The sequence below is a fragment of the Cornus florida genome, unplaced genomic scaffold (assembly GCF_030987335.1).
Source record: "Cornus florida cultivar Cherokee Brave unplaced genomic scaffold, ASM3098733v1 CherokeeBrave_3.0.0_Hap2_Chr03, whole genome shotgun sequence".
NCBI classification, from domain to species: domain Eukaryota; kingdom Viridiplantae; phylum Streptophyta; class Magnoliopsida; order Cornales; family Cornaceae; genus Cornus; species Cornus florida.
In genome coordinates, this window is record NW_026775573.1 from 68008872 (window position 1) to 68032377 (window position 23506).

Here is a 23506-nt window from a genome sequence, read left to right on the forward strand (position 1 = left end):
AAATGCAAAACCTAGAATGAAATGGTGTTTGGCCCTTGGCCACACCTCATACATGATCATAGAGACCCTATAAAAGAAAAATAATGGAATTCCCACGCCCAATGCAAAAGTTATGAAGTAAAGACTTAACATTTTTCAATATTTCCATAGTGAACCTTTAAAACAAAAGTGCATAGAATACAAGATACATGTCATTGGCCTCAGTCCTCATCCTATACATGTCAAATACATTACAAAAGGTGTACTTATGTACACATTACATATATGGAATCAAAGATACAAGTTTTGACATATAGGGCTACAAAATGGCATTCCATGCTAACATTTGCATGAAATGGAAACTTAAAATCTACAAGCCATCCAAGGAGCAATAAGCATCACAAACCAAGTCTTCGTACCTGAACAAATCCCCCAGTAACTTCGGGGTGAGTAAACAAGTTTACTCGTAGAGAATGAGCATGCATAGACTCGATTTCTTTCAGATTTTTAGACTAACATGAAACAATTCAAAAGGGGTCATGCCACCTAATGTCTATGTCAAGATAAGACTCAGGGAGCATCCTAAGCTACCCTAGATCATTTCTGGCATAATCACATTGTTCATGCAATTCAAACACATGGAAACATGTTATACAAAACAACAAGATATAGATTCCTAAAGTATCGACTTGAAATCTGAAGATACAAAAACAACTAAAGTGGGTCATGCCACCTAACGTCTATGTCCCAATGAATCTATAGGATCATTCTTAAGTTACATTTGAACATCAAAACACAAATCATGATATCGATGCAATTTAACCAACATTGGAACTTTCAATACAACGCATAAAGCATAATTCCTCTAAGTTAACATCTTGAAACTCAGAATGGGAAAACCAATTAAAGAATAATAAGTTACGATATCATCTAGTTATCAACTTGAAATGAAATGCGAAATCAACCAAAGTGGATACTTGGACGTCACGCCGGATCAGATCGACATTATAGTTACTTTAGGGTTACTAGCCTATGGTAAATCTCCCTATGTGCGCACTAGACCATATAGAGGGACAATCTCCCGTACTAGAACCAAGTCCTAGCCGTAACCAAACAATGACATCCCCAAGTTTCCAAAATCAACAAGTTATGTAACAACGTATATATCAATATGTATATACAAGATAATCAACTATCTACCATGCACAACCGAATTTGGAAACACATACAATACATGCTCTAAGTCCACAACTATTAAGGCATGACAAATGTCAAATCTTCAGTGTGCGATTCGTTACATGCTATAACAAAATATCTCAACATTGAAATCATAAACTCATGAATCTAATACAAGTCCAAAATCATGATTTAAATATACTACCAACGTCAAGTACATGATTATATCATTAGCGCAATAGAAACAGAAATTAAGTAAATAAACTAATTAATTTCCTTAGGTTTCAATTCTTAACTAAATGATCCCTAATTAACACATGTTAAACAATATAGCATGGTCATTACATATACCAAATCAAAACTTAATTAACTCAAAGGAACCACTAAATAGATTTTAAATAATCCTTTTAATTAAAATCTCTAGATTTTTACACTTATCCAAATGCTCTCAAATTAAAGTATGTTAAGGAACATGCCAAAGCCTATTTAAATGTCACATTACAACTTAATTTCATGCTTGCTATAACCATGTGAATTAAACTTTCACAAAAGATAAATATTAAATAAATTTTGTAATTCTTAATCAAATGACTCAAATTTAATATATGTCAACAACCATACAAAGGCCTAATTTTCTAGCATGCTACAATTTAATTCCAAGTTTCATAGCATCATGGAAATTAAATCTTAAACTAAGAAAATTGGTGTGTCGTCAATTCAAACCCAAAGTTTATGCAATGTGGCCAAGTTTTACATTTAGAAATTGCCATTACTACCTTTCACTAAAAATATAGCTAGGGCAAATAGGGATCGTCCCAAGGGATTGGGGTCGTACTAGGTTGAGGAATCCAAAATTAGGGTTACTAGGTCGAGTGATCAAAATAGTGATTGGTTGATTGGATTACACTAGATGCAAATTAAACTAAGGTAAACAATAATGCAATAGAGAGAATAAAAGAGAGAGAGATCTTGGGGTTTAGAGATCACCACTAAGCATACTTTTCTACACCTTTAATGAATGATTAATGAGGGGAAAAACATGTATTGTAACAAAGAGTGTGTGTGTGGTTGTTCCAACAAGTATGGATGACAAATTAAACATATATTGTCTAAACAATATGGTGGATAGCACAACATATCAAATTAAGCCATTAATCATTTCTTTAAGCTCATAATCCAAACATATCAGAAGGTTAGAGATATATGTTACTTGCTTTCATAAGTATGGAACATTAATAACAAGCATGGATTGACCTCCCATTTAACAATTATGCTACAACTAAGCTAATGACATGAAATTAAACTAATTAAACTAAGGGAAAGGTACAATCCATCAAGAAATGAGTATGAACCATCAAATAAACTACAAGAACATGCCATTAAGTACTATGTCTTGACAATATCTAGATCTATAACATCAATACACATAGACATGCATCAATAACACAAGAAATAGAGACAAACACATGAACATCTATTCTAGCATACATAAACATATAGATAGAATGAAATGGTCAATTGGAAGCATTAAACCACATAAATCATTGAATAAACAAGATCTATATATATAAAAGTGTCAAGACATGAATCACAATACAAATCCCCTCAAAAATACATAAAGAAGTAGAAAGCATGCTTAGGGCTAACTTTAGCCCCAAGAGGATGTGTAGCCACTCATGGATGATGTCCTCTAACCCTCAAGGGCAAGCTCCATGGAAGAAATCTGCTCCTTGGTTGATGAAGAGTCTCCAATGGTGTTTCTAGCCTCCTCCTCTCCTTTGCTTCCTCACTAAGTATTATCTTCTCTAAGTATGTGTGTGTCAAAAGTCTCTCCTCAAAAAGTGGCTCATATTCCTTATATAAGTAGGTCAAAAATCACCCCAAATGAGCTGGGCTCGTACACCAATAATCCTCTAATGATTGGATATGAGATAACTTTTAATGAGCTAGAATTTGGATTTTTCTAGGGATTTGGGAGGTTCGATCGATCGAACATGGTTGATATCTATCGAATTGAAGCTGGATCGATCCTCAATGGCGGTGCCTTTCTGGATAAAAACAAATTTGAGATATTTTGAAGATATTTTTGGGAAAAGGACAAAAGTGGTTGGTAGGGTGGTACAACTGGATAAGATCAATCATTTGGATAAGGACAAGATGGTTCGATCGATCAGAGAATGAGGTTGGATCAATCGAACTTTGAGATTTTGAATAGGAATAAACATGGCTCAGATCCATCTTGAAGTGCTGAGATTGATGAAAGTTGGATTGATCGAACTTTTCTTGAGATTGATCGAAGTTACTGAAATTCCACCCTTTGCTTCCTTTTGCTCTACTTTGTTCCTTTCTTTGATTCATCCCAGAATTGCTTCAATTATGCTCTTATTTGGCTGAGTTAGCTTATTTTGGGGTTAAGTACCTGAAAATGGAAATAATACAAAATCAATCTAAAGCGAGAAAATAAGATAGATAAATGTCCCAGAATACGTAAGCTTAAGGGGTTTAAATACGCACTTTTCAGCACTCATCACACCCCTAAACTTAAATATTGCTAGTCCCTAACATTGAACTAGAAAGTAAATGAATGAAATGAACAACTATACTACTATGAACTAGAAAGCAATAAATGGATAACGCCACTTTTGCAGGGAACATAATTGCACTTAGCATATGCAACAAGCATTTTAAACCCCTAGGTTACCCTTAGTGGACGAGTAAAGTCTCGTGAGGGTTTCCAGAAATGATACCCACAAACATTAAGCTCATTCTTTCAAAAGAGGCACCAATATTGCAAACAAGCATTGGGAGAAAACTACCTCAAGTATGCAATTTTTCAACCCTTTCTAAGCAATCTCATAAAATCTCAACATCAAGTAAGCAAGTATGGTCCTCCACACATCAAGAAAATGATTATGCAAATCAAAACAACTCTAGAATCCTTTTTGAGTAGACCGGCATCAAGTGTGTTGCTATCTTAGCCAACTAAAGAAATGACCACATCCTTACCCTCAAACTAGCACACAAATCTAGTACCGATCATCAAGACAAAAAGTGGACCTTTTATTAAAGCTTTATTATTCTAGGTGCGCTTATTCTTTTCACTCGATTTTATTTTATTTTATTTTTTTAAATTGAGGATCAAAGATGGAAGCATGGTGCAATATGTTGATCTATTAAGCTTTCTAGCGATTCATGAGGTCGAGCGTTAGGTCAATGACTCCCAAACTGGATGGCTTTAGGGCATTAGGTGTTCAAACACCCCTATGGACTTACAAGCTCAAATCAACTAGGCTACAAATCAAAACAACCTCCATTTAATCATTTCCTACTTTTCACCTTTTAGGAGAAGTCCTCACTTTTTTTTTTTTTTTTTTTAAGCAAGATTCAATTATTAACCTAGAGTTTGGGCCCTCCACCTTTCGGCGCGAGAAGTTCAGTGCTTGATGAGGCTAGAATCCCGGTTACTTAGTGAAAAGGGGTTGTTATCCATCTTTATCAAGAATGAAAGCTTTCAATGCATTACTACCTCAATTAGGATATAACCAATTCAATAATCAACAAAGCATGTACTCCATAAATGAATGCTAGTGTGCGCCTGTGCTAGTGTAGAATCCTAGAGTGAATCTCAAAACAATCACAAAATCATGATGATGTAGACCACAAGTGTAAGCAAGATATTAATTTTTCTAAAAATTTACTCATAAATGGCATCCACAAGGCATACAAGGAGTATTAGACTCTCAAGTCATGCAATTTTTAAATTTAAAGCAATATAGTCCTCAAAAGATCAAAATTTTAGCTAATCATGGATCTCAAATCTCAATCATGCAATTAAAGCTCAATTTTAAGTAGAATGCAACAAGACACCTTACCCCCAAACTTAAACTGCACATTGTCCTCAATGTGCAATGAGAACAACGGAAAAGATGGAAAAAGTATACCGTGGTGGTGAAAGACATGCAGCCCGGTAATGATCAAATTCGAAAGACATCTCCCCCAAACTTGAACTCAACAACCTACTTGAATAACCACACTAACAAATTCACATGAAATCTCAGGTGGGATAAGAATAATCAAATTATGCATTCTAAAGTAATACAACACAAGATGAAAGAGAGATATGAGATCAAGCCCGATAGAAAAGTAGCATGACTACACATACGGGCACAAGAAAGAAAAATTTATTTATTTATTTATTTTTGAATGCAATGAGAAAGAATTCAAGAAAGTATGAACAATGATTGCTAAGTTTAACGTCTCTAGCTAGACGTAATGCTGCTTTGAATAAATAAGTTTAAAATCCAAAAAGGGAAGAAAAAGGTTCGACCAAAGATGTTCAGATAGATCAAGTTCAGATTGATCGCAAAAAATTTTTGATCGATCGAACTACATGAACCTGCAGAAAAGTTCGAACGATGAGACAGAGAGGTTTTTGGATGCAGTTTCAAAATTTTTCTAAGTGTTGGAACTGCAGATCGATCTAAGATGAAGTTAGATTGATCAAAGAATCTTAAATCGATCTAGGAATAAGTTTGAACGATGGGACAGAGAGCTGAAATATGCAGGTTTTGTTCGAACGATTGGACATAGAGGGACTTGGATGCAAGTTTGATGCAGGCATGATGTTCAATCGATCGAACTTTTCTTGAGATCGATCGAACAGACAAAAATTCTTCCATTTGCATTGCATCCCTAGATTTCTTCATACACAGGATCAATTAGATGTGCAGCTTCCAAATGTCTTTGGAAGACCTGTCCCTCAATGTAGGGTTTTAGTCTCTGTCCATTAACCTTGAAAATATTCCCCTTTTTCAAATTTTGAATTTCAATTGCCCCATGCAGTGCAACAGAGATGACTTCATAAGGACCCTCCCATTTGGTTCTCTACTTCCCAGGAAAAAGTTTCAGTCTAAAGTTGAAGAGCCAAACTTTTTGACTGAGTTCGAAGGACTTATTCACAATATGCTTATCATGAAAAGCTTTAGTTCTTTCTTTGTAGAGTTTGGCATTATCATAAGCATTATGTCTCAATTCCTCCAACTCATTCAATTGTAACAACTGATTCTCCGGCCTTATCAAGGTCAAGATTGAGCTTTTTAACTGCCCACAAGGCTTTATGTTCCAACTCAACTGGAAGATGGCAAGGCTTTCCATATACAAGTCTATAAGGAGACATGCCAATGGGAGTCTTATATGCCGTTCGGTAAGCCCACAAAGCATCATTTAACTTCCGTGACCAATCTTTCCGGATGGTGTTAACCGTCTTCTCAAGAATATGTTTAATTTCCCGGTTAGACACTTCTACTTGCCCACTTGTTTGAGGATGGTAAGGAGTGGACACTTTATGAGTGACGGAGTACTTAAGAAATAAGTGCCTTAGGAATTGATTACAAAAATACTTTCCTCCGTCACTTATCATAGCCCTAGGCATACCAAAACAAGCAAAGATATTGGACTTGATGAATTGAATAACCACGGAATGGTCATTTGTTTTGGTAGCACAAGCCTTTACCCACTTAGAGACATAATCAACGGCAAGAAGAATGTATTGAAAACCATAGAACATAGGAAATGGACCCATAAAATCAATGTCCCATATGTCAAAAATTTCTACAACAAGAATGTTGGTCAAAGGCGTTATATCTCTTTTCGACATTGAACCCATCTTTTGACATCTCTCACATGACTTGCAAAAATTGTAGGCTTCTCTATGGATAGTGGGCCAAAAGAGCCCACTTTGAAGAACCTTCAAGGCGGTTTTCTTTGCACTAAAATGCCCACCACATGCAAGAGTGTGACAAAACACTAGAACACTTGGAACCTCGCTCTCCGGAATACATCTCCTCACAATTTGATCTAGACAATAACGGTACAAGATAGGATCTTCCCAATAGTAATTCCAGATGTTGGCAAAGAAACGATTCTTTTCGTTCTTTGACCAAGAAGTTGGAAGTTTGCCAATTGCCAAATAATTCACAATGTCGGCAAACCAAGGCATTTGTCTATTAGAAACTTGAAAAAGTTGTTCATCCGGAAAAGAATCACGAATTGGTGGACAAGGGAAATGTTCTATCGATAACCTAAAGAGATGATCGGCAACCACATTCTCGGTGTCTTTCTTGTCCTTGATTTCAAAATCAAATTCCTGAAGAAGTAAAATCCATCTAATCAATCTAGGTTTTGTTTCTCTCTTTGTCAAAAGATGTTTTAAGGCAGCATGATCGGAGTAAACAACCACCTTAGAACCTAAAATATAGGATTGAAATTTATCAAGAGCATACACTACGGCAAGTAATTCTTTCTCGGTTGTGGAATGATTCAATTAAGCTCCCGAGAAAGTTTTACTTGTATAATATATGGCACAAGGAAGCTTTCCTACTCTTTAGCCCAGAACAGCTCCCATGGCATAATCAGAAGCATCACACATAATTTCAAATGGCAGTGACTAATTGGGGAGGTTGCATGATAGGAGTAGATGACAATAAATCATGTAATTTATGAAAAACATCTAGGCATGCTTGATCAAAGACAAAAGGAGTTTCCTTGGCAAGGAGATTACACAAGGGTCGAGTAATTTTGCTAAAGTCTTTTATGAATCGGCGATAGAAGCCGGCATGACCTAGAAAGGAGAGAACCACTCTCACCATTGAAGGTGGTGGCAATTCAGCAATAAGCTCCACTTTCGCTTTATCTACCTCAATCCCCTTTCTTGAGATGACGTGACCCAAAACGATACCCTCTTGAACCATAAAATGGCTCTTTTCCCAACTAAAAACATGGTTTGTTTCACGACATCTCTTAAGTACTAGATCTAAATTTTTGACGCATACATCAAATGAAGACCCAAAGATAGAAAAACCATCCATGAACACTTCTAGATACTCTTCCACCATGTCCGAGAAAATTGACATTATACACCTTTGGAATATGGCGGGGGCATTGCATAAACCAAAAGGCATCCGTCTATAAGCAAATGTGCCGAATGGACAAGTAAATGTGGTTTTCTCTTGGTCCAATGTGTCAAGGGCTACTTGATTGTACCCCGAATAGCCATCAAGGAAGCAATAGTACTGTTGTCCGGCCAATCTTTGTAGAATTTGATCAATAAATGGCAAAGGGAAGTGATCTTTTCTAGTGGCAACATTTAATTTATGGTAATCAATGCACACACGCCATGAATTGGTGGTACGCTTAGAGATTTCCTCACCCTTTGCATTCTCAACCACGGTAATCCCCGATTTCTTGGGAACTACTTGAGTATGACTCACCCATTTGCTATCAGAGATTGGGTAAATGATCCCGGCATCTAAGAGTTTGACAACTTCATTTTTTACTACCTCCTTCATGTTGGGGTTAAGTCTCCTTTGGGCATCCCTAAAGGGTTTTGCATCCTCTTCCATAAGTATGCGATGCATACAAATAGAAGGGTCAATTCCTTTAAGATCCGCCACATTCTATCCTATGGCTTCCTTATTTTCTTTAAGCACATTTAAGAGAGCATCTTCTTGGTCTTTTTCAAGACTTAAAGAAATGATAACCGGAAGAGTCTCTTTTGGTCCTAGGAATGCATACTTGAGATTGGAAGGTAGAGTTTTAAGCTCAAGAGTTGGTGGAGAAACTAAAGATGAGACTGGTGGAGTACTAGAGAGTAGAGGAAGAGGTTCTATTGAAGTTTTCCAAGACGAAAAATCCAAGCTTGCGACAGATTCCATGAGATTGCTTACTTCATCCATTGATTTTTCATCATCAAACCCACAATTTCCATACATTTCAAGAAGACAAGAAGTAAGAGGATCATCAGATAAGAGAGATGAAAGGTTGTCCTCAATTGGTTGTTTCATGACCCTGGTAGGAATTTATCCCTTAACAATCTCATCCAACACATCTACAAGACAACACTCGTCTTCATCTATGGGTTGTCAACTTGCGTTGAAAACATTAAGCTTGACCATCACGTTACCAAACGAAAGGTCCATAACCCCAGATCTACAATTGATGGTTGCATTTGTGGTGGCAAAGAATGGCCTTCCCAAGATGATTAGGATGTGGTTGGTGGGATTGGTAACCGGTTCAGTATCAAGAGCTACAAAATCAATCGGGAAGTAAAACTTATTAACTTTGATGAGGATGTCCTCAACCATGCCCCTAGGTATTTTAACAGATCTATCGGCCAATTGAAGCACCACCGAGATTGGCTTCAACTCATTCAAACCTAGTTGGACATACACGGAGTAAGGAATCAAATTAACACTTGCCCCTAAGTCAAGAAGAGCTCTACGAACTTCATAGTTCCCAATCACACATGAGATGGTCGGAGCACCGGGATCTTTGAACTTAGGTGGAGTGTTTTGTTGAATAATGGAGCTCACTTGCTCCATGAGGAACACTTTTTTAGGGCTTGGTCCCTTGCTTTTCCTCTTTTGTGTGCAAAGGTCTTTCAAGAATTTTGCATAAGGTGGAATTTGCTTAATGGCATCCAAAAGAGGAAGATTGATATTTACTTACTTAAAAACTTTCATCATGTCATGTATTTTCCATTCTTGCCTCCCATAAGGCGAAGTTTCTTTTAAAGCATAAGGGAATGGAGCTTTTAGCTCATGAGACTTTGCAATTTGAGGAGATGATGGAGATGATTGAGAATTCCGATTAGGAACATTTTCATTCAAGGAAGTAGGAATGGAATTGGGAATTGGATGGGAGACAACTTTAGGTTGCACCGATTCACTATAGGGTAGCTTAACCCTATTGTCCACTTGTTTACCACTTCTCAAAGTGGCGATGGCTTGCACTTGAACTTGGGAAGAACATCCCGATGTAGGGTTTGCTTCTACACCAAATTGGGCTTTTGGATTCCTCTTGGGTTGACTGGGTAATTTCTCAATTTCTCTTGCATTCAATGCATTAGCTATGGTCCCAATTTGGGCTTCTAGCTTTGATATGGATTGAGAATGGGAATGCAACAAGTTGGTATTCATCTCTAAGCTACCCAAAGCTACCAAAACCTTATCTTCAAATGTAGAATTGTTAGAAATTGCATGAGGATAATGAGAACAAATTTGTGAATCATACATTTGAGGATGTGAAAAGTGATTGGTTCTTTGATGAGATGAAGAAGAAACAAATCCTTAGGAACCTCCTTCCCTTTTATGAGGTGGAATATATTTACCTTGAAACTTTTTAGCTTGATAGAAATTTAAATTTTCATTCCACATTGGAACATATGCATTTGAATAAGGGTGAGTGAATGTAACATTGACTTGTTCAAAGTGCTCATTGAATACATGTCCATGGGGACAAGCAAAAGTGGTATGTAGAACACTTGAACATGTCATGCATGGCTCACTAAGATGAGAAGTATGATGAAAAGAAGGTGATTTTATAACCGGTTTTTGACTCAACAAGAATTGATCATGTTTTTGAGAGAGAGTCTTAACCTCGGCTACAATCTTTAATGGATTCTCTATTTGACATACTTGCAAATCTTTCTTCTTCTCCTTTGAACTATGGTCAAACCAAGAAGTATAATATTTTTGCAATGAGTTATCACTCATTTTCTCAAAGAGGTGCTATATGTCATCTTCATGTTTTCCAAAATATGATCCTCCACATGATGTATCGACTATGTCCCTATGAATGTCGGATAGGCTCTCATAGAAATATTGAACCACTTGCCATTTTGGAATGCCATGATGTGGACATTTGCTTAGCAAGTCATTCAATATTTCTTAAGCCTTATGTAACCACTCCCCTTCCCTTTGAGAAAATTCTCTAATTGAAGCACACATTACATTAGTCAAACTTACGGGGTAAATTTTTTTCAAAAATTCATTTTGTATTTCTGCCCAAGATGTTATTGAATTTGCCCCCAAAGTACTGAACCAATGCTTTACTATATTTTTGAGTGTGAAAGGGAAGAGAAATAGCCTAAGAACTTCCTCCGGGACATCCATATATCTTACGGTGGAACATATTTAAAAGAATTCATTAAGATGTTTGTAGGGTTCCTCATCATCTAAGCCATAAAAGAGTGGACACATTTGAATAGTCTCGGGCTTGATTTCATATTGATTTGCTTCAAAATTAGGCCACACAATACAAGTAGGTGCATGATATACATGAAGATTGTAATGATCACGAAGGACCATTGGAGGAATTGGAGCTTGAACTCTGGGGCCATATTGATTAGGAGGTGGGTTTTGTATGAAACGTGGGTCTAAGTAGCCAAGATTACCCTCTAGATTTTTCATGTGAATGCCTAGGACGAATGATGAAACAAGGACTACCCAAGACTTCTAGTAATACACGAAACACAACAAAACAAGTAAGCACTTCTCTTTCACAACAAATCATCAATCAACAAACTTCCTCCACATACAATGTTCCCATACTCCCATGCTATCAACAATATGCAAGAAAAGTAAATTGCCTCGACGTGGGCTCATGATTTATCTAAGAATTGAATTACAAGCCTCCACGCGGGCCGACGATTTAACTAAGGGTTTGAGTAAGAAAAAGCTCACAAAGGTCCTTTAGCACTTCAACTCCAAATTTTTATCTTTTAGCTTAGCAATTTTTTTTTAATGATTTTAGCCTTTTTCCTTTGCTTGCTTAGCTCTTTTGCTTGGAATACTCCTTTGCTCACCTTCTTAGCCCAATGCTCCTAGTCAAACAAGAACAAACACAATAAGTAACAAAATTGAAAATAAAGTAAAGACATGATCAAAAGAGTACTAATTCCTAATTGATTCCACAAATACGACGCTGCCAATCAATCAATCCCTGGCAACGGCGCCAAAAACTTGGTGTGTTGTCAATTCAAACCTAAAGTTTATGGGATGTGGCCAAGTTTTACATTTAGAAATTGCCACTACTACCTTTCACTAAAAATATAGCTAGGACAAGTAGGGATCGTCCCAAGGGATTGAGGTCATACTAGGTTGAGGAATCAAAATTAGTGTTAGTAGGTCGAGTGATCAAAATAGTGATTGGTTGATTGGATTACACTAGATGCAAATTAAACTAAGGTAAACAATAATGCAATAGAGAGAATAAAAGAGAGAGAGATCTTGGGGTTTAGAGATCACCGTTAAGCATACTTTTCTACACCTTTAATGAAAGATTAATGAGGGGAAAAACATGTATTGCAACAAAGAGTGTGTGTGTGGTTGTTCCAATAAGTATGGATGACAAATTAGGCATATATTATTTAAACAACATGGTGGATAGCACAACATATCAAATTAAGTCATTAATTCTATCTTTAAGCTCACAATCCAAACACATCACAAGGTTAGAGATATATGTTACTTGCTTTCATAAGTATGGAACAACAACAACAAGCATAGATTGTCCTCCCATTTAACAACTACACTACAACTAAGCTAATGGCATGAAATTAAACTAATTAAACTAAGGGAGAGGTACAATTCATCAAGAAATGAGTATGAACCATCAAATAAACCACAAGAACATGCCATTAAGCACTATGTCTTGACAATCTCTAGATCTATAACATCAATACATATAGACATGCATCAATAACATAAGAAATAGAGACAAACACATGAATATCTATTCTAGCATACATAGACATATGGATAGAATGAAATGGTCAATTGGAAGCATTAAACCACATAAATCATTGAATAAATAAGATCTATATTTATATAAGTGTTAAGACATGAATTGATAAGTGCTTAAATGTTGCACATTTCAGCACCTAAGTTAGGGTATTTTAGTTTTTGCATCTATCTTAATTTCATGTTTTAGTCATAATTTATGTTTATGTGTATTTCAGGGTAATAAAGTTAGAATGAGCTAATTTTGGTTCACTAAAGCCTTTTTGGAGTCAAGCAAAGATATTCAGAAAAAGTTCAGAAAATGGCAAAAAGGAGGTCACAGCCTATTGCTCGTATTGTGTGTTTATTCTTTAAAAGCGGTTAATCTCAGGCCTTTGATGATGTTCTCAAAGATGAAGAAGCAAACCAATGAGCTCGGGACCAAAATGGAGCTAAATAGGGCTTAAAGGAAATTTCCAACTCTTGGGGGATCGATCCCCTAGGGTGGGGGATCGATCCTCTAGGACTTGGCAACACTATAGGATTTTCTTATTGTTTGAGCTTATTTTGTGAACTATTGGGCTTTAATAGGGTTATTACTTATGGCCTAGTAAGCTATTAGTTTAGGGTTAGTTTTTAATTTATTGAGGTGGAGATTATTATTTTAATTATTAAGTTTTTGATTTTTTCTGTAAGATATCACGTTCTTTCTGGGAGAGGAGAAAACTAGGGTTTGAAGAACATTTTACAGAGGCTCTGTCTGCAATTGAAGGAAGAAGAAGAAGGAGCCAAAAGATGGAGATGGAGCTTATTGACACCATGTTCATCTTCTCCATGAGCTAGTTCTTCACTTAGGGCTTGGATGAGCCCTAAGTTCATGTAACCTAAACCTTTGTATTTCTTTTCTTGGGGAATTAATATGTTGTAATTAACTGTATGGCCTTGTGATTTCTTTATATATACATGCTTGATTTGACAAATTAGGGCTTGCATTGATAAATTCTTCTATTAAAATCTCTAGTTGATTGTATGTTTATATATGGTTAATTAGGTATTTTAGTCTTCATTAGATGATTGAAAATTAATTCTTCCATTGATTCTATATGAAAAGTGCATGTCTATGTGTGATTAATTTTGAATTATACTCTACACTAGATACTTCTTTTAGTTGTGTTTAGTGATGGCCATAGCATGATACTTAGTTGATACAATTGTCAATTAATTTGATGGATAAAGGCTTAATCTTGATGGGTTGTTCTACAAATTAGCTTATTGTCATTAGTTAACTGTAGTAAAGTAGGCAATTTGTGCTTGATTATGTTAATCCATACTTCTAATTACAACTAGTATTATCTTTTTGAATGATGTGTGCTCTTATCGGATACATTTGTGAATGTGTATGGTGGGTTATGACGTAGTCTTGAATGGGTTCTATATTTTAGTTTAATTGTCATTAGGTAGACAATTCATTCTTAATGTTGATAATCTATGCTTACAATTGTGATTTGTGATGATAATGTGACCACATCTATAATTACACTAATGAATTCCCCATTAATTGAAGCATATGGTTAATTACATGAGCTTGGTGGTGAATCCTAACCCTAAGATTCACTTCCTATCTCTTTAATTCTTAGTTTAATTTAATTTAATTTACTTGCAATGTCATTTCCATTTCCATGCTTTCAATTGAACTCTAGTTTAATTATTCACCAAAATCTTTTTCTCTCAAACTCTCTCTCTTTGTTTCTCTCTTTCACAATCTAATTAACTTTAAAACCAAGTTTAATCCCAACACGTGTTCAATCCTTTGCGATGATCCCTACTCGCTTCATACTACATAGTATAAGTGTCTAGCGGTTTATAAATGTAAACTATGATGCCCGCTTGATACCATTTCCAAAACCAAAGTGTTGTGCATTATTTTGTGCACGCGCTAGGGTCACATCATGAATCACAATACAAATCCCCTAAAAAAATACATAAATCAAGAAGTAGAAAGCATGTTTAGGGCTAACTCTAGCCCCAAGAGGATGTCTAGCCACTTATGGATGATGTCCTCCAACCCTCAAGGGCAACCTCCATGGAAGAAATCTGCTCCTTGGTTGATGAAGAGTCTCCAATGGTGTCTCTAGCCTCCTCCTCTCCTTTGCTTCCTCACTAAGTATTATCTTCTCTAAGAGTGTGTGTGTGTGTCAAAAGTCTCTCCTCAAAAAGTGGCTCATATTCCTTATATAGGTAGGTCAAAAATCACCCCAAATGAGCTGGGCTCGTACACCAATAATCCTCTAATGATTGGATATGAGACAACTTTTAACGAGCTGGAATTTAGATTTTTCTCGAGATTTGGGAGTTTCGATCGATCGAACTTGAGGTTCGATCGATCGAACATGGTTGATATCTATCAAATTGAAGTTGGATCGATCCTCAATGGCGGTGCCTTATTGGATAAAAACAAATTTGAGATATTTTGAAGATATTTTTGGGAAAAGGACAAAAGTGGTTGGTAGGGTGGTACAACTGGATAAGATCAATCATTTGGATAAGGACAAGATGGTTCGATCGATCAGAGAATGAGGTTGGATCGATTGAACTTTGAGATTTTGAATAGGAACAAACATAGCTCAGATCCATCTTGAAGTATTGAGATTGATGAAAGTTGGATCGATCGACCTTTTCTTGTGATCGATCGAAGTTGCTAAAATTCCACCCTTTGCTTCCTTTTGCTCCACTTTGCTCCTTTCTTTGATTCATCCCAGAATTGGTTCAATTATGCTCTTATTTGGCTGAGTTAGCTTATTTTGGGGATAAGTACCTGAAAATGGAAATAATACAAAATCAATCTAAATTGGGAAAATAAGATAGATAAAGGTCTTAGAATACCGAAACTTAAGGGGTTTAAATACGCACTTTTCAGCGCTCATAAAAAATAAATAAATTAAATTCTAGAACTTAAATTAAAGAATGCAAACAACTTGTATAAACATCAATAACATGCTATATATCAAGAATAATAAATTATAGCACCCCTAACCTCAATTTGAGATGAAAATCTCAAAAGCCACCGAAATGAAACCGCTCTGAATCCGACAATGCTTCGGAGTTTTGTCGGGGATAACGCCCTGAATGATAAACTATTTGAACATGCAAACAAAATAAATTCAATTTCATACCATTATATCCTTCGTCATAAAACACTCGTGAATGGAAGAAACTAACAGTTTTTTTATGTTTTAGATATCAAATGAAACCGTTGTTTTGGGAGACGCAAGTGGCAGCAATAGTTCGTCAACCCTGTCCTACGTGTTAGTGAATGTGAGTATTATTGCAAGTATATTATATATAAGCAGTTACTATTGATTCATGAATGTTGGTTAACATGTTGATTATGTTTAAAAGTGCATTGACAGTGTTTATATGAAATATTTTAGGGTGCAGAAATTCCCGTCGAATTTCTCAATGAAGAACTTACGTAACACCACCAGCTATATTCCACAACAGACAACTTAATATTGGTGAACCATGTACTTCATCAACTAACTATGTAAGTGTGTTAATTAAGATGCATTATTTTCTTTATTTTTCCAAAATGAACCAAACTTTTTTTACATCTAAACTGTAATGACCCGGTCATTTTCTTCCCTTCCTTTTTGCTCAATTTTTTTTTGCGGATAAATTTTTTCCATTGTCTTTTCTATTCTGTATTTGGTTTTTCATCACTTAGTGTCATCTCGAGTGCTCGAAAATGGTTTCTGAGACTTTTTCCTTTGGATTGACAATTTCCTTTAAGGACCGAGTTATTTCCACATTTTTCGTTTTTCGACCCTATTCACTTTTCGTCCTTTTCCCTACTTTGCCTTTTCCCCGTTTGTCACTTTTTGGCACAACCTCACTTTTCGTGCTCAGAGTTGGTTTTTGACTTCATGTATCTTCATTATAAGTGGTTTCCACAAAATACGTATCTTTACTCTTGTAAGAAAGTACTTTGGTTGCTCCTGGTGTCTATAGGGGCATGGATGCATAGTTTTTCAGAATCTTTTTATTTTCTTGGGGTTTTTTCGTAAATATCTTTTGAAGGTATTTTATTTCAGGGGTTTTTCAGAAAATATTTTTGGAAGATATTTTCATTCTGCGTCAATTGTGCAGTTTTCATTTTTTGGAAGGGCCATTGTGCAATTAATGAAAGTTATTGCAAAAATGCCTCGTTTTGAGCCTGGATCCTCATACGGGATTCATTTTCATATTTCGTCAAGTCATGTACTCTTAGAATTTCCTTCTGGTCGTTTTTCTCCAGTTTCAGGGTTTCTGGCCCCAGTTGTCACCGAACTTGTTCGGGGCATAACTTTCTGCTCGGGACTCAGTTTTCGACACCGTTTCTTTTATTGTTCATATTTTCTCATTTTAAATCTTTTTTGTTCATGGAATTTCACCGTTTGAGTGCGTCTGCTCAAATTCCACTTTTCCGAACCCGGCGAGGCCCTTTCGGGGCACTTTTAGGGTTTTTTTATAAATAGGGGACTTAAAGAAGAAAAATCAGATTTTTCTCTTCTTCTTCCTCTCTTGGCCTGCAGCCATGGATTTCCATGGGGCTGTGTAATACCCCTCGGATTCGAGACACGGGTTGATCAGGCCCAAGCCTAAACCCGAGGGAAATATCAAACAATTAATATGTAATACAAACACAGATGACAAAATGAATTTGATAAATAAAGTTTAAGCTGGAAGAAAACTAAATATAAAAACCTTTAATATTAAATATACTTAAATCCCAATAATCCAAAACCTCCATAAGTTAACAACTCGGGAATCCATCTCCAGTGGACCCCTAAAAACCAAACTGAATGAAAGTAAACTGAAGATAAAATCCAAATCAAATATCTGGAAAGAAGTCCTACATCGTCGGTAGAATGGAAGATCTTCTCTGCCCAGCACGAACAAGCTCAAGCCTGGAACTGACGTACACCTGGAAAATAGGAGTGGGTCAGGCCCACGAACAAGTTCTAACCTACTACAATCCAAGCAGAGACTCGATACGCATATACACTCTAACCAACTCAACAATAACTATATAAGTCATGTATATATATATATATATATATCCATACTAAGGGACATTCACTGGACTACAGTAGGGGTTTCAACCTGAATAGAAGGCAACATGCGAAAACGCACCCAAAGGTGGGCACGAGTACTTAGACCTAACAGGGTACACCTCAATCTACTATAGCCAGCTACGCATCCACTGCATATATGCACCCTAACCAACGAGTCTAAGACTCAAGCTCCTCTCGTGGTACCATAAACATATATTTAAAATCCGTTCATAACAATCCATAATAAATCTAGTAAGTCGTTCAGCTTATTCAACTGCACAGACTTAACATAGATAACCAGTAATCCAGCTAGTCATTCAGCTTGTGCAGCTTCTTTAACTTAGCCTAAATATAAGTAGGATTTATTTTTAATCGATTCCCTTATTCCGTATAGGTAGGATATAGCAATTTTGAGCCAAATCCACACCTAGTATGTCACCGTCCCATACCAGTGCATACAATCCAATCCATCCGGCAGTTAATAGAATAAATAAAAAATATAACTATCAACTAATCCATACATTCCACAATTGACAATAAAACACTAAGTACAAATATCAATTGTTCCATATTAAGCATGATAAAATAATTGTCAATTAACAAGCTTAATCCATACTACTTTGCAAGGTCCACTAATTGATATTACAGTTTATACATGTAAACCAATTAATTCTAATCAACCATAGTGGAATATAAATATTCACAGGTTTATTTTTAGTAATTCTGGAACATGAGTAATTGCAAATCATCACTAAGAATTTTAATACCAAAGCTTAAACATCTTGCAGTTCCTCCCATCCAAACTGTAAACCAACTTAGGCCCAAATAAGCATACTAAACCATTTAAATCCACACGCTTATTTTATAACATTGGGATAGGTTTAATTGAGAATTTTATTGCTAAGAATTGCTATTCTAAGTGTTAAGCAATTCTGCATCCTTTCTTAACAAAAACACAATAAACTGATTAATTAAGCATTGTCCACTGTTGCATTAAAACAAAGTTGTTTTACCTTGCATAAACTTCTCTCAAGGATTTTAACCATGCTTAGACCACCTCTAAACACCTCAGTATAGCTTCCAACAGAAACTAAAAATCCCAAAATCCGAGTTCCGTAGCTCATAAAGTCACAGAAAAATGGAAAACAAAAATCCAACCAAGAACCTGCTCTCCCCAAAGGAAGAGCCTGCTCTTCTAAAGCTTGGAGCCGGATCTCCTAAGCATGGAGGCAGCTCCAAGACCTCTAGAGCCGGCTCCATATAAACATGGAGCCCGCTCTTCGCCCCAATGAGCTGGCTCTTCAAAAATAGGAGCTTGCTCTTCTCCGTTCCTTCATCTCCTTCACGTCCGACTTGATTCTGTTGATCCGACTTCCATTCCTAAGGCACTTGGATGTTCAAATTGGGTTCCAACTGATTCCAGAATCCACTAAATTCTTTGTTCAATTACCAAAATTAATTTAAAGCATAAATTTTGTAACAAGAATTTAATACTAGCAGTTTATGCAATCCCGAACCCTAACTGTTTTAACACATCAAACTTGCAATCTAAATAAATTTCAGTGATTCCCAACATAATATAGAATAAATTAAAATTATTACTCATCAATTTCCATGAATTAACAAAAATTACAACAACAAAGGACTTAAAACAACCATTAAACAACTTAGAAACACAATCAGTTTTAAGTATTCAGGATATGCAATACAGTTCAATTTAAATCCTTATTTAATCCTTATTAAATCCTGGAATTGTATTAGTTGTGTAAAGAACACGAGCCTAAGGGAAAGAGATAGGATTAGAACTTGCCTTTGAGACTTTTGTTCAAAATCTCTCCGTCGTCTTCTAAGGTTCCGGCGATTCCTACTGCAAAATTCCTCCTTTGTTCTCTCTCTGCCTCCACAGGCATGTATAGGTTTTACTTTTCTTAAAACCCTAAGCAGACTTATCTTATATATTTATAGGCAACCAAAAACCTAAGTCCAATTATATCCAAAGTCTAAAACTCGGCCCATAAACACAACCTAGTTTATAAACCCTGTTGGCTCATTAAATTAAACCTAAACAGAACTAAAACCCTAACCACACTTTTATACCTAGTCATTAATTAAAACATTTAATTATTAATTCAATTAAAGAAACAATAAAATTCCAAGTTAACGTAAAACAGAAAATAAAATACAGTTTAATAATTAATTAATTAATTCACAAACCACCACTAAATAAATAAAAACTAATTAATTAATTCACAAACCACCACGAAATAAATAAAAACAAATAAAGTCACACTTAATCAACAAATTCACAACTAAATAAATAAAAACACAATTTAAATAATTAAATAAATTCCAGAACTATCCTTGTTAAATTAGGGGTATTATAGGCTGCCACCTTCTCTCTCCTCTTTTGATCTCCTTCCCTTTGTTAAAACATCGTAGTGCCTTAGTGTTTAATTCTTGTCTTGACAGCGCACATCTTTCACCTTCATTAGAACCCGTTTTTGGCCAAATTTTGAGTTCGGGTTTGAAGTCAAGCTGTGATTTTCATGGGTCCTCTTGGCAGTTAAACAAAGAAATAGCAGTGCGTGTGATAGTAATGTATACCTGGCCTGTTGCTTTCATTGACTTCCTCCTTTTCCCACTATTTAACTCTATGGCTGGTTTCAGCCTCTTAAATTATCCTTTAGAGGTATCTTTAACTTTCAGGAACATGGGAATTGTTCCACTGTTGTTTTTCACCCTTTTTTTTCCCTTACCCCTTGAAATTTTCTCTACAAACCTACAACCACAGGTTATTTGTACTATTCTTTTCCAGTCCAGTGCTTTTTCTAATAGATCATTATATCCTTCAGCGTCGTGCGATGCAATGGAAGATATTTCAGTCAGTATATGGAAAAGCGTCCTATGCCGTCGCCTAATCTCAAGTTAAGGAATGGATTCACATTGGTGGAAACAATTTCCTCCAACCTGCCATCTCTAGCATTTCTAGTCCACCTTTTTATTATATATCGAGAAGGCAACTCATTCACAAACATGCAGTCTTTAAGGATTTTCAGACTGTGCCTGCACAAATAGCCCTCTCTTTCAAATTTACAACATGAGCATGACAATTCATCTTCAAATGTCCTGCTCACACAATGTAGCACCCAGTCCTCACCAGTAACTTTATAAACACGGTGTCCATTGTTATCCAAGTCATTGTAACTAGTTAAAGCCTGACTCGTAAGAACAGCTAAAAACTCCTCCTAGAAAAGCTGAAATATTGCCTTGGTGTACACCTTCCCCCCTTGACGTAATATGTGGCACCTTGTTTTTAGTTCCGGTTGCCTCTCCACCAAACCATACTCAGTTTCATACTCCTTGTATCGCTTGTCGGACAACAATATGTCAAAGTGTGTGAAGAATTCTGGTAGAATAAGTTGTCTGGAAAGGTAATACTTCAATTGACCATTGAAGCTTTCACTCAATTGAGTGCTATTCATTCCTGCAGACCAGTCGTGTTTGACAAATGCCAGGGCCCATTTATGTCTTAAATCTAACAAAGTGGAAAGCCACTTATTACCAGCAACACCATACTCTGCAATCATTAAATCCCATTCCTTAATAAAATCATTCTCTTCCTCAATTTGGAACATTAATTTTAAGATGACCTTCTTTATTCCTTCAACACATTTAACAGAAACAGTAGGTTCTTCTGTGCATTATTCATTAAGTGCCAAACACATAAATGATGCTTCGTCACCTGCATAACTTACACGATTAATTAACTTAATACCCGTGTTGCAAACATGCAAATCCAAAAAATACGACTGAAATAATACGATTGTTTTCAGCATGAGATAATATAAGAATAGAGATGCATCAAAGTTATTCACCTGCTTTAATACCTTCGCCTTTGCAGCATCTTGATCCGTAATAATCATTTTTAGCGCTTTTCCGCCCATCACTTTCGAGAACGTTTCAAATAACCAGACAAACGAATCCATTGTCTCATCATACATTAAGGCTACTCCAAACACAGGAGTCTCCCGGTGATGATTCATACCCAAGAAAATTGCAAATGGTCTGTTGCCGTGTACCACTTTGTACGTTGTGTCGAAACTGATAACATCTCTAAATTGGCCATAATCAATGATCATTTTACAATCTGACCAGAATATGTTCGTAATCATTTGCTCAGTATCTAGTAGTAAGGAATAGAAGAACGAAGGATCTTCACTATGACGCATCTCAAAATAATCCACTAGCCATGCCACCTCTTAGAAGCTCCTTTTGTCTTCGCGTCCTTAGATAACTTTTAAGATCCTTTTTTAAGTACCCAACTGATTCTTTGCCACCAAACTGCCTTCCCATCAACTTATATGCATTACAAGGCGGAATTCCTGAATCCGAAGCCAACTCAACATTGATGGCCTGGAATGAGGATATTCATCGCTGGGACGACTTCATGTGGTTACATTCAGCTATTATGAATGGATGGTTGGGACTTTCTACAAATTTAGAAACTACATACTTTGCCTTTGTCTTGTCATATCTAATAACCATTCATGCACCGCAATTGGTTCCTGTTTCAGCTCGGGGAGTCTTTCTAAATACATCCCATTTGTCAGTCCCCTTCACACCTTCCTTGCTATAAACTAACGCCCTTGATGTAATTCTTCCATTAACTTTATTGCCATACTCCTTCCGGATGCTAAAACCAATTCGACCACCATATGCATTGTAAAAATCATATGCCTCTTTCTCACTATCAAACTCCATTTTATACCTTGGTTTCTATTTAATCACTTTCGGTTTTACAACAGGAACATTTTGTCCATTTGTTGTGTCTTGAATATTATTTACTTCACCTTCCATTTGAACGCCTCAAATACAAAACCTTTTCTCACATATGCACAAAATATTGAATTAACAAAAAATTAATTTTACTTCTACATACCAAGTATGTTCTATCTCAATGACTCAAATACAAAACCTTTTCATATGCATGACCAATCAAATAAAAAACCTTTTCACATGTATGAGAAATTAAATTTGACATATATCTCATTCATTTCATTTCTTTGCATGTATCAATCAAGTATATCCTAAACAAACGACGATAAAAATCCTTGTTGCCACAACAAAACATATATGTCCAACCAACTGATGCTAATTTCTGAAAATGTTGGGATTAATATTACGCAAAATTTGGGATTTACGTTACGAAATGGTTGGGATTCACCTTACGAAATAGTTTGGACTCACCTTAGGAAAAATTTGGGATGTACTTTTTTAAGAAGTTGGGATGTGATTTATGAAACCTTTGGCATATACTTTACAAATACTTTGAGATTTATATTATGAAAATTTTGGGATGTACATTAGGAAAATATTGTGACTCACTTTATAAAAATATTGGAATGTAGATAAGGAAGAATTTGGGATGCTTATTAGGAAAAAGTTGGGATTCAACTTAGGAAAATGTTGCGATGTAAGCCCAATGACCAAACATTTTCTTAACATTGTAACTCTGAAACACTATTTTCCAGCTAGTCATGTACCCAACAACTCTTCTCATTTTTTATCCTCACAAACAAACATTAAAACCCCTAATAACTGCACAATAAAATAGCGATCAATTCAAATTCACCAATAATTTTCTTTTTCTGGGTTTTGGGATGTACGTTAGGAAAATGTTGTGACTCAGTTTAAAAAAAT

General features: G+C 35.9%; 2 protein-coding genes across 2 annotated transcripts; both read right to left on the minus strand.

Annotated features, from left to right (window-relative positions):
- Nucleotides 1-21051: 21051 nt before the first annotated feature.
- LOC132301707 (protein FAR-RED IMPAIRED RESPONSE 1-like) lies at nt 21052-22035 on the minus strand. The gene is made up of 2 exons (XM_059798936.1): nt 21582-22035; nt 21052-21500 (listed from the first exon to the last, which is right to left on the minus strand). Exons 1-2 carry the CDS (start codon nt 22033-22035, stop codon nt 21052-21054), a joined length of 903 nt encoding a protein of 300 aa, XP_059654919.1.
- Nucleotide 22036: 1 nt separating this feature from the next.
- On the minus strand, nt 22037-22567 carry LOC132301708 (protein FAR1-RELATED SEQUENCE 7-like). The gene is made up of 2 exons (XM_059798937.1): nt 22360-22567; nt 22037-22188 (listed from the first exon to the last, which is right to left on the minus strand). The coding sequence occupies exons 1-2, from the start codon at nt 22565-22567 to the stop codon at nt 22037-22039; spliced, it is 360 nt and encodes a 119-aa protein (XP_059654920.1).
- Nucleotides 22568-23506: the final 939 nt, after the last annotated feature.